We start from the raw sequence: 16,332 nt of genomic DNA, 5'->3' as shown, positions 1-16,332 counted from the left end.
CTGTTCTCTCTACGAGGACATCATACACCCACATCCCGAAACTTTCTCTTGTACGTTTATTTTCAACAGTATCCCCCTCGTTACTTCAGGTTAGCTAGCCAACAACGCTAATCAGATCGCTGTCTGTGTTACAAAGCAATGCTCTCCCGTTATAGGTTGAGGCGATGTCTCGTCATAGACGCCGGGTTAGCTGGTTCAGCCTGGCTGGGGGGCGTGGTCAGGGTGGGGTAAATCCCCCGTTCAATCCATTCAGCAAAGTTAGAATTTAGCCGATAGCCCAGCACAGGCAGACACGATCGGGGGAATTTAACCACCGCAGTAAACGCACATCTGAGCAGACGTCTTGTGTTCTGCTCTAGAATCACCAAAACTGTAGTTAGAGCCGCAGCACCTTCCATGGGTGAGTCAGCCCATTGAGATATATCGGCGGTTTTACCCCACTCGCGCGCCAGCCGCATAACATTTTGTGGGCGTTCCCACACACGCCGACTGTCTCTATTAGATTCTATTATCACAGCTGAGCTTTGAGTTTGAGCAAGAGGAAAACAAGTCTATTATTTCTAATATTTGGGAGGCAACTCGCTACTTGGGGGCAATCTTGCCACCTTACACAGAAGCGCTATTTTACTACCCCAATCTTTTGATTGGGTCGGACACTCAATTTCCTCCACCTGCCAAGGGGGCGGAGCCCCTATATATACACAGGTACCGGAGTGGAGGAACAGGCCTCTTGATAAGCATTCTTCCCGTGTAGTCTGCACTCATAGGCACGTGGTGTCCCCCGAGGTACGGGAGGAAGTGTTTCAGAGAGAGAAACACCGCCATGAGCTCCAGAAGGTTGATACGAGTGCCTTATTGATAGAACTGGGGTTATATTCATAACCTTAAGTTTTGTTGACCTTCGAAAAGCACAGTAATGATTCACATATCCATTTCATCTCGGGCACAAGAGCGTACGCCGGGTCGAGGGGGGGTGCTGCTACGTTATTGATCGGCTGCGTTTCATTTCGGCTAGTGCAGTGCTGCTGCGTTCTTCTTCATTAAATCAATAGTTAACTGGAGGGTATTAACATCAACACAAAGCCCAAGAATACCAAAACACATGAGAGAGTAAATAGATAGAATAAAGCAAAGTGACAAGGAGGTGAAGTCGTGCTCAACATACCTTAAAAACCTTGGCGGCGAGCGGATCCTTTTCCAAATCAATATCTAAAGGATCAATATCAACATCCATCAGGTCTTGTAGCAAGTCAAAGTCTATGTCTTTATCTTTTTCCAAAGATGATAGAGGTGGAGCACCTTTGGATAACGAAAACAGCTTTAATATTGCCGAGCAAGCACACTAAAACAACCAGAAAGAAAACTCACAGTGGCCTTTCTTTAGGACGTTACTGGGCAATTTTAAGGCCGATCAAGCCATTGGCTCCTTCTGTACTAGAGGGAGAGTCCAGACAATGGATCGGCGGGCCAACACAGTCAGTAACAGCCTGACAACTCTGGCTGAAACATTCTGGCTAATAAGATGCACAAAATCAGTGCAGAACTAATTCTATTTAGAAGTATTCTTATATAAACCTCAACTCAGAATGTCTGCCATCACAACTTAACATTTGACAATTTTTTTAAATTTTACAATTGAAAGAAAAACTATAATTATGCAAATGCAATTACCATTATGTGAATACATTCCAAGACACATTAGGCTTTGAATCTGCAATGTTTGAACTCCCACTTCAAAAAGGCAAAACCAACAGAATATAAACAATCCATTCAGAATTTAAGTTGTACTCCAAATATCCTATAGAAATGAAACAGAATTTCAGCACAGGAAGCCATACAAGTATTGCAAAAAACCAGTATAACATGCAGCTATGGAAAAAAAGAGGGGAGGGGAGAAAACAATTTTACAACACAAATGCATCACATCGTGGTCATCAAAAAGTGAGGGTTCATGGCACAATGTGTGTGTGGTGGTGTGGGTTACGGACGGGCCTACCAACGCACTTTGGAAAACCGAGGAGGTCCCGGGGGTACCTGCGATGATATCGGGCGTCAGCGCCTCGTCGATGCTCTCCACCAGGGGGATGGGTGCCGGCTGGGGCAGGGAGTCGTCCGAGTCGGCCCCCGTCAAGGAGGACGACGCCCCGGCCTCCTCGCCCACCCCCACGTCGTCCATGCCGTCCAGAGAGCACGGGGACAGCAGCTCACCTACAGGGACACACAAGGTTACGCGCTCTGGCACTGTGCCGACGACGTTACCGCCCTCACGGTTGACCTGCTTGTAGCTGCGGTCATTCTGAACGGCCCCCTTCACAGAGCGGGTTATTCACACTCTGGAGAGTCTCTCGGAAAGCCTAGCATAACAAAATGAAATGAAAGCCAATTATAGTGTCGACATATTCAGCTAGTTCCTATTTATAACTGATATGAACACCGCTAACTAAGAGAACAGTCAAGGCCATCAGACTCAGCTGAACTTACGGTGGAATTGGGTTTGTTTTGACAACAACCCACCGAAATCTCTAACCTGGTAGGATGACAAAATACTTGTTGAGTCCATGTGACTTTTGTTTACACTTGTAATTGGGTGGTGTGTGTGTATATACAAATCTCAACATACATGTGATAAACTGTCAAACAGATGAGATTTTTTGGGGGGGATATGAACAGTGATGTACAGTAACCGTCCAAGTACCAAGTAATTAACCGATGGAACAAGTGAGGACCACGGTAATGACCGCACACAAGCGCCACCTACCTGCCAGGATGTCCTGTAGCATGCAGGTGAGGGAGTACTGTGCCCAGGCACCCCCCCAGGAGATGTCCCCTCGGTTGAAGTCCGTCCCCACTAGAAGGAGCAGCAGGCGCTCCAGCTGTTGCTCGGAAACAACCTCGCACAGGTGGATTGTGGGTCGCGTGGCGTTGGCTATCCTGGCCAGGACCTGAAGTCGCCAAAACAGTGGAACATTGGATTCATGGGGGTTGGAGGATGACCAAGCTTGCAAGTCCAGAGGTGGTAAAAAAAAAAAAAAAAAGGAGGAGGAGATGATTAAACAACGGTCAGATTTGTACCTTGCAGACGAAGAGCAGCAGGTCTGCGTGGCAGGTGAAGTCCATGGAGAGCAGGAAGAGGGCCAGCTTCTGCACCACGGAGATGCAGCGCTCGTGGGCCAGCGTGAAGGGCAGAGGCTCCACCTCCGGGGCCTCCTTGGCCGCCGCGGCCTCCGTGTCCAGCGTGGAGCGGGGCCATTCGGCCGTGCGCCGCAGGCGGATCAGGTCCTTAAAGTGCTGAGAAGACAGGAGGAACGCTTTGATGAAGACCTATTCAACAAGTATTGTAGAGGCTGACATGATGAATGATGGAACTAGTGAATGAATGATGAAGTGTACATTGTGAGCGATAGGTAATGCTGTATTATGGACTTGCTCACCTTGGATGTGGCCTGCTTCAGCTTGGCCTGCTCCACCAGCAGTTTGTAGGAGGAGCTTTTGTTGCTCTGGATCTTCTCCTTCTCGATCTGCTCCACCAAAGCTTTCTGTTTTGCTTTCAATAGATTTAACTGCTACAATAAAAAGGGCATGATAAATACAGGCACTCCAAAAAAGCCCTGACTCAAGTACGACCCATTTCACGGCACAAGTTCACGGAAAGGCTTTAGACTGGGGTGAAACACATTCTTCAGTCAATAGCTTTTCCTTTTCGTACCAAACTGACAGATGCATAATTGTATTTACGCAAGTTAAATTTTGGAATGAGTTGGAATGAGACACATTTACCTGCTTGTGGTGGACGAGCTGCTTGCGGATTTTGCGAGAGTACAGCCGGTCCAGGCTGCTGTTGCCTTTGGTTGATCTGCTGGAGTTCTGAGACTGAAGGCTGTTATTGATGAAGCTCCACTGATTACCTTCAAATGATCGGGGCAGGAGAGATGGAAAAGGTAATCAGTTTGGGCGCTTTGAGTAGACGGTTAAAGACATTCACATGCAGACACACAATCACAACAGGGCAGTTATTCTAATAAAAATTCTCCTGAAGTTGTGGGGGTCAGGAGGATATTGAAATTTATATGAATTTTCCAACTCTGTGGTGTGCAGTTCGGTACCTGTGAAGGTCCTCTCCCTATCCTTCCCACCAAGGTGCTTCTTCCCGCCTGAGGCCTCGTCTTCTATACTGGCTACATAGTCCAACAGTCTGGAAACCAGCATCACTACCCAGCTGATCATGGGGATGTCCAGTACACCTGGAAACCATACACACATACAAACTGATTCAGCGCTCGCAACAACTGATTAAGTCAAAGGGAACCACAGGTAAACATTTCAGTCTTGGGGTCCGACTTTAGCATTTTGTTTGGACTTGCCTGATTGTATCAATATATAGATGGTTCCTGTTAGTTTGTTTTTTGTCATTTTTTTGGTTTTCTCATTTGTGGCTGACTAGTGTACTGGGTGGATGAATTTGTATTGTATTTGTCTGGCGTGCCCTCCCGTAGGGGTGTGAGACAGAGAGAATAAGAGAGAGAGATTCTGTATGTTGGGTTTTGGGAATTTTTGTGTGTGTCTTGTATACAATTAAAAAAATGAACAAAAAAATATTCGAACATTTCCGGCCTTTGTGAAGAAATGTCAGGATGTCTGAGAAACAGCTATCAGCTCTGTCTCAGCATGTTTATTTCAACTTATTCAACTGGTCTCATACACACATTTAAAGGTGAACTTTCCTCTTCAGGTGAGGCATGGAGCATTGGAGCGTGGTGCAGGAGAGGTGGTGCGAGACGAGTCCACATGCTTGTGCTAAGCTAACGGCCTTACCTTCAGTCCTGCAAGTCCACATGCTTCTGCTAAGCTAACAACCTTACCTTCAGTCCTGCAAGTCCACATGCTTGTGCTAAGCTAACAACCTTACCTTCAGTCCTGCAAGTCCACATGCTTCTGCTAAGCTAACGGCCTTACCTTCAGTCCTGCAAATCCACATGCTTGTGCTAAGCTAACAACCTTACCTTCAGTCCTGCAAATCCACATGCTTCTGCTAAGCTAACAACCTTACCTTCAGTCCTGCAAGTCCACATGCTTGTGCTAAGCTAACAACCTTACCTTCAGTCCTGCAAGTCCACATGCTTCTGCTAAGCTAACGGCCTTACCTTCAGTCCTGCAAATCCACATGCTTCTGCTAAGTTAACAACCTTACCTTCAGTCCTGCGCTGCGTGGCAACCAGCGGCGGCTGTAGTGGGGACAACAGGCTGTCCAGGAGATTGAGGAGGCCCTCCAACACGCCGCTGTTGCTCAGGGATCTTTGGCCGATACAGGACAGGAGCATGAAGACCCTGGGATAGGAGAGACATGGAAGATGATGGGATTTCTACCAGCAGGGTCCAGCACTTTTTCTTCTTCTTTTTTTATGGGTTTATTGGACAGGGACAGTGCATATTAATCAACATTGCTGTAAATATGCCAGAATTAGCCAAAAAGGCTAGTTTACATCTGTAGTCCCTGGCCAGGTGTTACAACAGACTCCCTAAAAAAAAAAAAGAGGTGAAGATAAAACACAATTGTTGAAATAGGATGCAGATGGCAACTCGTGATAAAACATTGTTCAAATTGACATGTAGAAAAATGTAGATGATAATGATGATGATGATAATAATATAGCTAAATATGACATGACAACATTGTAGCAGCAGGCACTAACAGAAGCAACAAGTGCACAAGAGGCAAGCAACAGAACACTGCACTGCCTAGGAATTAAGTTGAAGGAGCAGTAAGTACGGTTTAGGCTCAGAGGAGTAAATTACTACTAATAATAATAAAAATACATGGCATTTACACTGTATAGCGCTTTTCTAGAACTCAAAGTCGCTTATACACTGAGGGGCAGCGCTAGTAGGACATTAGAGAAACAATCAGTGGACAAACATAACACAGACACAGAAGGATGATGGGGGCGGGGGGTCTAAGAGAAGGCAATGGAGAATAGATGGTTTTGAGGTGGGATTGGAGCATGATTTCTATTCGCACATAGGATAAGCAATAACCACGCCCTGTGGCGTCGGGATTGGCCAGGAGCAACACTGGAGGGCACGCAGCCCAGCGATTTCATGAACCAACTGAATAGCTCTTAACGGACAGCGATTTCGAGAGCGGACATTGAAAGGAATTATGGTCACCTACCTTCCTTAGCATAGTAATAATAATAATAAGCATAATAATTGTAATCTACACAATGTACACAATCTACAAAAACATGCAATAATATAAACGGTGTTGTGTTCACGTTCATAGCTCATATAATATAATGTATCATATCGTTAATTTCAAGCTCAATTCTTACCCAGAAAAAAGGTACAGCACTGAAAATGTAACAAGCAATAGTTTTTTAAACATCTTTATTTTAAAAGATGAAAAACCCCAGGTGCTTTAGTCCCAAGCTTCAATGCTCCTGGACAATCCCGGCGCCACAGGGCGTGGTTATTGCTTATCCTATGTGCGAATAGAAATCACGCGGGATTGTAAAACTGTGAGGGACTCAAGAGTCTCTGATGTCTTTGGGGGTTGGGAGTTCCAGAGCCTGGGAGCTGCCCTGGAGAAGGCTCTGTCCCCAAAGCTAAATGACCATAATACAATCTGCTTGGGGTCGATAGCTTTGATGCTGAACGCCGATGACTCAACAATTACTTGGCTAAAATCTGAGATTTCTGGGTGCCAAAACTCTCAGACTAACTGTAATAGTCAATAAATAACTTCACCTCCAACGTTCCACCACCTACTGATATCTCTAGTCCCAAATTCTTCATAAATCTCATGCATTCGCCAAAAATGTACAATGCGATCATCGTAGTGAGTGCAACCCGCACCTGTCCTGAGGGAAGATGAGCAGCTGCTCAGAGTTGTAGAGCTCCTGCAGCACGTTGGAGAGGAACTGGCCCCACCAGCGCTCGCCTCCGCACAGCTGCACCAGCAGCAGCCCGGCATGGAGGCGGATCTTAGGGGTCCCGCTGATGCACAGATGTTTGAAGAGCTCCTCACAAGCCTGGGCATGGAAGGTACTCTGCAGCACCGAGGGCACCGCGTGGCCTGGACGAAGAAGAAGAGAAATTAGGGTATATGATTGGACCATGATCACATCATGGGTCGCTTTGAACATTTTGAAACCGTATATATGTTTGGCTATGGCTCAGGAAAACAAAACAGTACAGACAAACACAACACAAATGAGCAGCCAACAAGCTGCGGCTGCATACATACCGTTGTTGGAGTGCAGCAGGCTGAGCAGGGTGTCCAGCAGGTAGCGGATGATGGTCCTCAGCTGCTCCGTGGAGGAGTTGTGGACGAGCTCCCGGGCCTCCGGGGCGCCGGCGTCGGGCAGCGACTTGCGGCCGGCGCCCAGCGACACGCGCAGCCTCTGCACGGCGTGGTGGGCCAGGTTGAGCTGCAGCTGCAGCTGGATGCAGTCCTGGTATGCCGAGAAGACGCGCTGGTCCTCCTCCACCGCCTTGTCGGGCTTGCGGAGGAAGTACTGGGCGTTGTTGGCGCTGTTGAGCGGCGGCAGGTCGATGTTCTGGAGGAGGGTCTCGAGCCGGTGGCAAGCCAGGTTGTACCTGGTAAGCCAGGGAAGGGGGGGAGCAGGGTAAACAAGACAGGGGAGAGGGAGTCACTTCACGCCCGTTTCTCCGACTTGCATCCGATGATTGATCTGCTAGTGTTGGGCAAGGTACTCTCAAAATGTAATATACTACATATTACTAGTTACTTTCATTTCAAGAGCATTGAGAATTGTACATCATGTTGGGTACAGGGAACATACAAATATATTATTTCTGAATTCCAAGTGTCTCAAGTTTATGGATCTTGTCAAGTTCAAAACTGCTCAAACAATGTACAAAGCAAAGAATCATTTACTCCCCTGTAACATTCAAAAGTTATTTAAGGACAAAGAATGTGGGTATAATTTAAGAGGGAAAAATAATTTTGAGAAACGCTATGTTCGTACAAATTTGAAGAGCATGAGCATTTCATTTGGTGGAGTGACTCTGTGGAACAGTTTGGATGATGAAATAAAACAAAGTAGAACTATTATACTGTTTAAGAAAAAGTTTAAAAATATTATGATTGAGGGATACAGAGAAGAGGAGGCGGCGGGGGGGGGGGGGGGGGGGGGAGGGTGAGGGCACATGGTAATAGGGTACATTATGGCCCAGGTTAAAAGGGAAATATGAAAAGTAATCAAATAGAATGTTGACAGAGACCTGATTTAAGTTTATTTATTTTTGAATTAAATAGGGGTAGGACCAGATAAGCAGAGGCTTCCTTCCTACTCCTTTTTGAACAAATACTGTTATTTCTATTGCAATTATGATTAATATTGTACATTATTGTTTTTTCCTTTTTTTGTTTTAAAATGTTTTTAAATGTATTGTGTATTATTATTATACTTATTATTTTTTATATTGTCTTTTATGTTAATGTTCGAAATAAACATTCATTCATTCATTCATTCATTCATTTGAAAGTAATACATTACTTTACAATATTACTGTCTGTGTAGAGCAACTCGTTACTTATTACACTACTTTTGCATTACTTTCACTGTAATAACAGCATGACATCGCCGTCCCGGAACCATCCCGAAAAATAATTTCAACCATCTTGAAGTCAGTGTAAACAATCCAAAATTCTGAATGTTAACCTTTTCCTTTGTTATTGTCATCTATAGTGGTTATTTGCATAAAAATACACAGTTTGATTAGGAAATGATTTAAATATGTGCTTTGATTAAATAAATAATAACTTAATTTATAACTTGAGTTACTTGACAAAGTAACTGGTACAATATTACTGAAATCCTATAAGTAATAAGTTATATTACTGAGTTACTGCTAAAAGTAATATATTACATGTAATATGTTACTTTTGTAATGAGTTACCTCCAACACTGTTGATCTGTAGGATAACCAAAAACCCTAGATTTCCTGGTACAGCAAACTATCACATTTCAGTCATTCAGAGTTATTTTCAAATCACTTCAATGCTATCCCATATTTTGGTAGCCCGAACGTTCCATAGGGTTCTCCAATAGTTGGCAGGACATTTACAGTATATTCTCCACAGAGTCCTACCTACTCTGGATGCGGGAGGTGATGAGGTTGCGTTACTTTCTGGCTTACCTGCACTGGATGTCCTCCTGCAGTGCCACCATCATGGTCAAATGCTGATCAACGTCTGGCTGACTGGCCGCGTCACTCTCTCCCCGGAGCGGATCGTGCATCAACTTGAGCTCGCTCTCCCATGGCAAGATGTAGGTGTGGCCATAGTAGAATCCTAACGGGATCTTTGCCCGTGCGTTGGTGCTCCCATAGCGGCCAATCACAGTTATCTGTAGGTCGAGTGAAAAAACTCAATCATCAAATCAGCGATTTGTCTTTGTTCTTATTGTCATTTCTTGTTGTCCTCCGTGCAAATGGGGGCTCAGGCAAACTGCTATTTGCACCTAAATTACTGTAGTCGTCTAGTTAGTGACGGACATAAGATTTACTTATTGTCATAGCCACAATGAAAAATGTGAAGTGCATGCAGCCGCCAGCTTTTAACTGTTCACATGGATGATAAAACATCAGATCAGTCACATGTGAGGGGGGGGGGGGAGACAGTGGGAACACAGAGTAAGGCAGAAACAGACCTTCATGAACCTGCAGACAGGGGGCGGCAGCAGGTCGTGCAGAATGAGGGAGTGGGTGCTGATGTCGGTGGCCACCACCAGCCTGCGGCCGTCCACCTCCTCGCCCAGCGTCCAGATGTCTATGGACAGAGAGGCCAGGTCGCCACAGGTGGGGATGAGGGCGTCCGTCAGCAGCACGGGACGTCCAAAGTCCAGCGTCACAAACCGACGAGCTCCTGGGACGGAAGGTGAAGAGAGAGGGGGAAGGGGGGGATGAGAATGGAGGGGAGAGAGATGCATTTTAGTCAATGGATTTACTAGAAACCCTTTAGAATAACAGTCTTACGGGACGGGAAAATGTCCCTAAAAACAGTGTGGAAGGAGGTGGAAGAGTATTACAAGCCACAGAGGGAGCTGGAGTCTTACCAGAGTGCATCCGCTCGATGATGATGGACTGTTGAGGAGGAGGCTGGAGGAAGTGAGAAGCCTGGGATATGGCCAGCGCCAGACCGCTCCCCATCGGGTTCTGACAACAAACAACATTATTGCTCCAATTAATACAGAAAGAGACAACGTCATGTCCATTATATTGCAAGCACCATCATACACATTTATGTTACAGCAATTACAGTTATACTAACTGCACTTATCTCTCTAGCTATTCTAACTGCTAGCTGCCAGACTATAGATCCTAATGATCTTGGGATTAAACCAAGTAAACTGAAGAACCAGTGTAGACAACATGCTACTAACCAGCTAAGGTTTCTGGCTGACTAACATGATGAGGAAACTACACTAATAACTATCTGTCTGCTCACTTCACGCCCACTCCAAACAGCGACTGCGAGGCCATGCTTAGCTTAGCCAGCTGGAGCTAATCGAGCAACAGGCTAACATGCGATGCTACTAACCGACTTGGCTTTCTGGTTGTTCTTGTTGTGCGAGACGAGGTTGACGGGCCCGGGGTCCATCATGGAGCCGGGGAAGAGGTGGGCCAGCTCGGCGCTGAAGGCGGCCGACACCGCCTCGTTGGGCGGGGTGAGGGGAGGGGTCATGAAGAGGGGCGTGGTCTTGGGCGTGGGAGGGATGACGTCAGACGGGTGGATGAAGAAGCCCGGGGCCGAGGAGGGGTTGAAGCCCTGAACCGAGGACGAGTTGGAAGGCACGGAGTTGTGGATGGGCCCCACGCCGGAGGCGGCAGCAGCTGAGGTGGTCTGATGCAGCTTGGCCTCCAGTTTGGCCTTCTGTTCCAAACACAGACAATAGGTTACTGCTAGCTACAGTAGAGGGTAGAGCATAGAGCAATAGAGACACTGCGGAGCGCATCATCATTCAGAAACCATGCCCAAAACGGGGGAAATGGAAACCCCCCCCTCCAATCCTGGCGTTCTCCTATGTCACGTGCATGGTTGCGTGTTGCACCAAAAGATCGTATATACGGAAGATGAACACTCCAACTTACTTCCTTGACAGCTAGATCCACATTTTTCAGAGTACAAAAAAACTTTAACTGGCGATTTTTTTTACATTTGTTGTGTGCGCAGCCCCACCACACAACAGCTTTTAGCTATGTTTAATTCAAGGAAAATGGCGCTGGCGTATGGGAGTGTACGGAGCGATTTCCCCCGTGATGGGCGTGACCTATTTCATGCAGTGTCTCTATAGCGTAGGTAGAGCTAGTACTTGAGGAAGAAATCCACCCACAGACGCAGGCGCTTTTACATATGAATTTGTGAGGTTCAATGCATTCCACACATTATTCTGTGATGACATTTTGCAATTGACTCTGTGTGTGTGTGTGTGTGTGTGTGTGTGTGTGTGTGTGTGTGTGTGTGTGTGTGTGTGTGTGTGTGTGTGTGTATGTGTGTGTGTGTGTGTGTGTGTGTGTGTGTGTGTGTGTGTGAGGGGTGTCACGGTACACAGAAGTCATGGTTCAGTACGTACATTACCTCGGTTTCGGGGGGCACGGTTCGGTACGAGTTCGGTACAACGGGGAGAAAAAGCAACAAAAAAATCCCAAATTCATATGGTTAGGTTTGTTTTCATTTCTTTTGACCCTGTGGCATTTCTTTTGAACAGACAGTACTAGTGCTCCACCTAGTGTCATAAATTGCTACAGCATGGCCCTGTCGTGTATTAAACCAGTAAACACTAACAGTGTTTAGAATCTCTTGCATTATTTTTATTAACGACTGCATATGGGGATGTAGGCAACTAGTCGGTTAAACGTTTAAACATCCACTACCCTCGTCAGCACCAAAATATAGTTGGTTAAATTAATAATTAAATTATAATAATAAACCATGCGGCCCGGAACTGTTGCGTCTTTACCAGCCACCAGGCGGCCCCCCTCCTCTAATGCCTGGATGTAAAGTAAACGAAGCAGGCGTAGTCAAAAGAAGCGGAAGGGAGATGGCATCTCGTAAAACCAGCGCAGTTTGGCAGTATTTTGATCCAGTCAATGAAAATATGGTTGTATGTAGGCCGTGTCCGATAAAACTGGCATATAACGTTAACCACTCGACCAACATTCAGCACAGGCATGTGGACGCAAGGAAGGACAGCAGGACCTGATGCTATAGCATTGAACGCGTTAGCCACACAAGCTAACGTGTTTAGCCCACACAAGATAACGTGGCAATGAATGACAAGACTTCCACTCAACTTTGTTGAGTTCAAAGGCCTCCGAAAGTTAAATGCACTCTATTTAGCCTGAATACACGGTGCTAGGGTGAGTTGTTGATGTTTTCTGATTTGCAATGTTCATAAACATCGCAAGATGATTTGGATATTGATGATTATGACGAACGTAATTAACGGAGTGTGTATTGATTTTATTTTATTTTATTTAACCTTTATTTAACCAGGCAAGTCATTAAGAACAAATTCTTATTTACAATGGCGACCTGATTGACGTATTCGTCGTATAGCTACACACACCGAATCCACGTGCTGTGACACCCCGAGTGTGTGTGTGTGTGTGTGCAAGCGTGCGTGCGTAGGTCTCTAACCTGCTGCTGTAGCTTCAGCAGCTGCTGCTGCTTCTCCTGCAGGACCTGGAGCTGCTGCTCGGCCGACACCATGGCATGGGACAGCGACTGCAGCGCCACCTGGGCCGCCGAGCTCAGCGCAGTGGACGCCTCGCCCACCGTGCCCGTCGACAGGCCACCCACTGCCGGGGTCACGCCAAACGTGCTTACTGGAGTAGACAAGGAGGAGATATTATGTACAGCATTTAGTATCAAATCAAATAAAAACCTTAAAAAAAACACGTGTATACATGTATGAAGGAGTTTTGCTACTTTTAGGGTTTTAAAATCAAGCCAGGTGTTCCTACACCATGCTGGCAGGCCATAAAAATATGTAAATGTATACATGACTATATGGCAGCAGTCCAGGCAATCTAATAGATGAAGGACCCAGAAGTAAATTATCTTGTTCCGTGATGTCATCAAAACTCATTTGCATACAAATAGGATTTGGGGAGTTTTATGAAAAATCTATCTGAAGGTTTATAGTTAGATTTTCAGAATACAACTTTTACTTTTTTTTTTTATTAGACACTGCACAGTAAAGAACTCAATTTGTAGACAATGATCTAGGAGAGTTTGGTCTTTTGTGGTCTTTGAGAGGCAGGAACAGAAAAGGATGTTTACCGGTGAACATGCTGGCGTCGTCGCGCTCCACCCGTGTGCCGTCGCTGGTGGAGATGCAAGTAAAGTGCAAAGGCTCGACCTCCAGGAGCCCCGTCAGTGCCGTGAAGCTGCCCTCCGCCGCCGCACAGCTGCTCACCTTCCCATTCCCTATAGGACAGACACATCCAGTTAGCAAGATCACATTTGACCTCTGGTGTCTTCTTCGTAAAAACAGCTGTGAAAGGAATGGGAAAACTCAACAACAAAGCGTAACCCAAGTTTCGGCCTGATGTTTAAAATATCACAAGAGTTAAAATCAGGTGTGTTTCAATCAGCTGATTTGAAGCACACACAAAAAAGGGGTCAGCTAATTTTTGCCATCCATAGACAAAAACAAAGAAATGCACTTGGTAATATTTGAATAACACGTGCATTTGGTCATACCAATACAATGGCCACCTTATAAATGGGAGGCAGTAGGTATTGTTATTTCTCTTTTTTTGCACACTGATATACTGTACGTCCACATACGAATCATGAAAATACACATACCATACATGCAATATCCCCCCTCTATAATTACAATAAAAACAAAATTACAAAATTCAGTGGATCAATGATGCAAACTTCAACAATTGTGCAACAGTAGTAGATGTTTCCTTTCCAAGTCACCAATTTTCTTTCATCAAGTTTAGCTTCAAGATTTGTCTGTCATGAATAGGATATGCATTCCCAGTACATTTCTAGGACCATTGGTCGATTTGCATTCGATATGCGTGTGTTACAAGACAATTCATACTTGTGACAAGCGACTCAGAGACACAGAGAGGCCATTTACACCTGGCATTAACATGCGTTTTCTGCCATCAGATTGCAATCAGATTGTATTTTATCACTTCAGCCTGATTCCATTTACACCTGGCACTAACATGCGTTTTGGGTGAACAGATTGCAATCCGATTGCTCTCCAGCTCGAACGTCATCACACGCGCGCCCCCTGAACGTGTGCATGCATGTTTCATACATGCACAGGGAAATAGAGGTTATTGTTAAGCTCAAATGCACAGTGAACGTCCCCTTCACCTGGACAAAACGATGGCCGATCACGCAGCACTGCATCTATTTCTTTATCTGTTTATTGACAATGACACTGGGTCCGAGACACACACACACACATACATACGTTTTCCGTGCATGTCATTGGCTGTAACCACCTGTGTTGCGTTCAAGTAACATCCTAAATTACAATGTTATACAATTGAGAGCATAATTTCTCTTTTATATGAAAGGAAAATGAGGGGGAAAGGGTTCGAACCCTTTCTCCCTCATTTTCCTTTCATTTTCCACTCCTTTTCCAAAGGAGAAGTGTTGATATAAAAGATAAATTATGCTCTCAATTGTATAACATTGTAATTTAGGATGTTACCTGAACGCAACACAGGTGGTTACAGCCGTGGCAAAACCTCCGCAGCAAAACTGTGAAGCAACGCTACGATTGTTGTGCAAAAGCGGAGCGGGGGGGAGATAGAGAATTTTTAGCCGGTCCATGGTGACAGGCTGCCTGTGTGTGTGCGCATCTGGCACAGCGGCGAGATGAGGGCACACACCGGTGCGGTGCTGCCGGGGAATTGCGTTCAGGTGTGCGTGCCGTCACCGACTTCCGAAGATTATGTATTTCCGTATGGTAGTTGCTGAATGCGTTTTGAGAGGACGCATTGCATTTACACTTGTGTTAAATGTTGTCATAATGCGTCCCTGACCACCTCCGGAGGTGGTTTGGCCGATCAGATTGCAATTCTTCTTCAATGCGTTTTGGGGGTGTTTACACCTGTACTTTCAAGTGATAAAATACAATCGGATTGCAATCTGATGGCAGAAAACGCATGTTAATGCCAGGTGTAAATGGCCTCAGAGTGATTAAGCAACTGTTGCACAGATCAGAATGTTGCAGAACTGGTTAGGTACAGTTCAACTTTTTATGCATTCCACATTTCTTATAGTGCAAACTCCAGTTGAACTGAATGGTCATTTTAGGTGTGATGTCAAACAAAATGGAAATATACAAATATGATCTGGTTCTAAATTAGCTTTTATCTCTTGTTTTCTTCTCTTTTTTTCTCATGCGATACATGTTTTTTGTGTATTATATTTCATTGTCTGTTGTGTAATGTATATTGTTGTCTTGGACCCCAGGTAATGGGGATCATTTTTAATAAACAAATATTCAGTAAAAAAAAAATCATATTTCATAGCAAATAAAGTGAGTAAAATGTGCTTGTTATCATCCATTTAGACAGCAGAATTGTTTGTCATGATATCCAAAAATCACCATAGATCACAATATGATTCCATTGAAACTCCATAAACGATAATATTGAATTCTTGCCCAGCCCAATGTAAAAATGCTGGAAGGAACAATGGGTGTAAAGCTTGTGTGGATCGGTGCACTGCTCATACCTGAGAGGATGTCAGAGAGGTCGATCTCGTCTGACTGGACTCCGATGCTGCTGTTGAAGGCGTTCTTGCAAGACGAGCCGCTGACCTCCAGGTCGAACAGCACCGGGTCAAAGGGAGAGCTGTACAGACCATACCTGGGGAGGAGATGGACACGTTTGAGGATAGAAAAGGAGAGGCGTCTCTGCTTGAGAGAAAAAAAGACCCCATAAACCTTTCAAAGTCAAAGCTTGGGGATGAGTACCTGGTCTGGAGCAGTGCCTCCAGTGGGGTGAGGCGGTCCTGCAGCTGGCGCGACACAGCAGTGAGCAGGGCGGCGCAGGCCGTGCTGCAGCACGCCAGGTCCTCCTCCTTCACGTAGTTGAGCAGCACAAAGTACCAGAACACCGAACCTGAAACCAGACGCCGCACGGGGTTAAAGACACAAAAGTACCAGAAGACCGAACCTGAAACCAGACGCTGCCCGGGGTTAAAGACAGATAAAGCTATGGTTGGGGGATGGGGGGGGGGGGGTTACAAAAGTGAAAGGCATGTAGCATTTTAACACTAACTATATTGTCCGTCCTGTACCTTTAACTCATTGAGTGCCA

General features: G+C 45.5%; 1 protein-coding gene across 1 annotated transcript in view; it reads right to left on the bottom strand.

Moving 5' to 3' along the window:
* birc6 (baculoviral IAP repeat containing 6) overlaps positions 1-16,332 on the bottom strand; it is a gene marked incomplete at its 5' end in the record, with an annotated part of 179,405 nt that overhangs the window by 127,760 nt on the left and 35,313 nt on the right. The window contains 18 exons of the mRNA XM_083651107.1: positions 1,166-1,299; positions 2,005-2,208; positions 2,759-2,942; positions 3,073-3,288; positions 3,432-3,560; positions 3,778-3,905; positions 4,104-4,241; positions 5,189-5,325; positions 6,853-7,072; positions 7,244-7,596; positions 9,163-9,371; positions 9,675-9,889; positions 10,080-10,179; positions 10,565-10,897; positions 12,665-12,852; positions 13,310-13,456; positions 15,746-15,879; positions 15,987-16,134. Of these exons, the coding sequence (XP_083507233.1) occupies positions 1,166-1,299; positions 2,005-2,208; positions 2,759-2,942; positions 3,073-3,288; positions 3,432-3,560; positions 3,778-3,905; positions 4,104-4,241; positions 5,189-5,325; positions 6,853-7,072; positions 7,244-7,596; positions 9,163-9,371; positions 9,675-9,889; positions 10,080-10,179; positions 10,565-10,897; positions 12,665-12,852; positions 13,310-13,456; positions 15,746-15,879; positions 15,987-16,134 (3,317 nt within the window). The remainder of the gene's footprint in view (positions 1-1,165; positions 1,300-2,004; positions 2,209-2,758; positions 2,943-3,072; positions 3,289-3,431; positions 3,561-3,777; positions 3,906-4,103; positions 4,242-5,188; positions 5,326-6,852; positions 7,073-7,243; positions 7,597-9,162; positions 9,372-9,674; positions 9,890-10,079; positions 10,180-10,564; positions 10,898-12,664; positions 12,853-13,309; positions 13,457-15,745; positions 15,880-15,986; positions 16,135-16,332) is intronic.

Source organism: Poromitra crassiceps (genome assembly GCF_964638095.1).
Source record: "Poromitra crassiceps genome assembly, chromosome: 14".
NCBI classification, from domain to species: domain Eukaryota; kingdom Metazoa; phylum Chordata; class Actinopteri; order Beryciformes; family Melamphaidae; genus Poromitra; species Poromitra crassiceps.
This window is presented reverse-complemented; position numbering and strand designations above follow the sequence as displayed.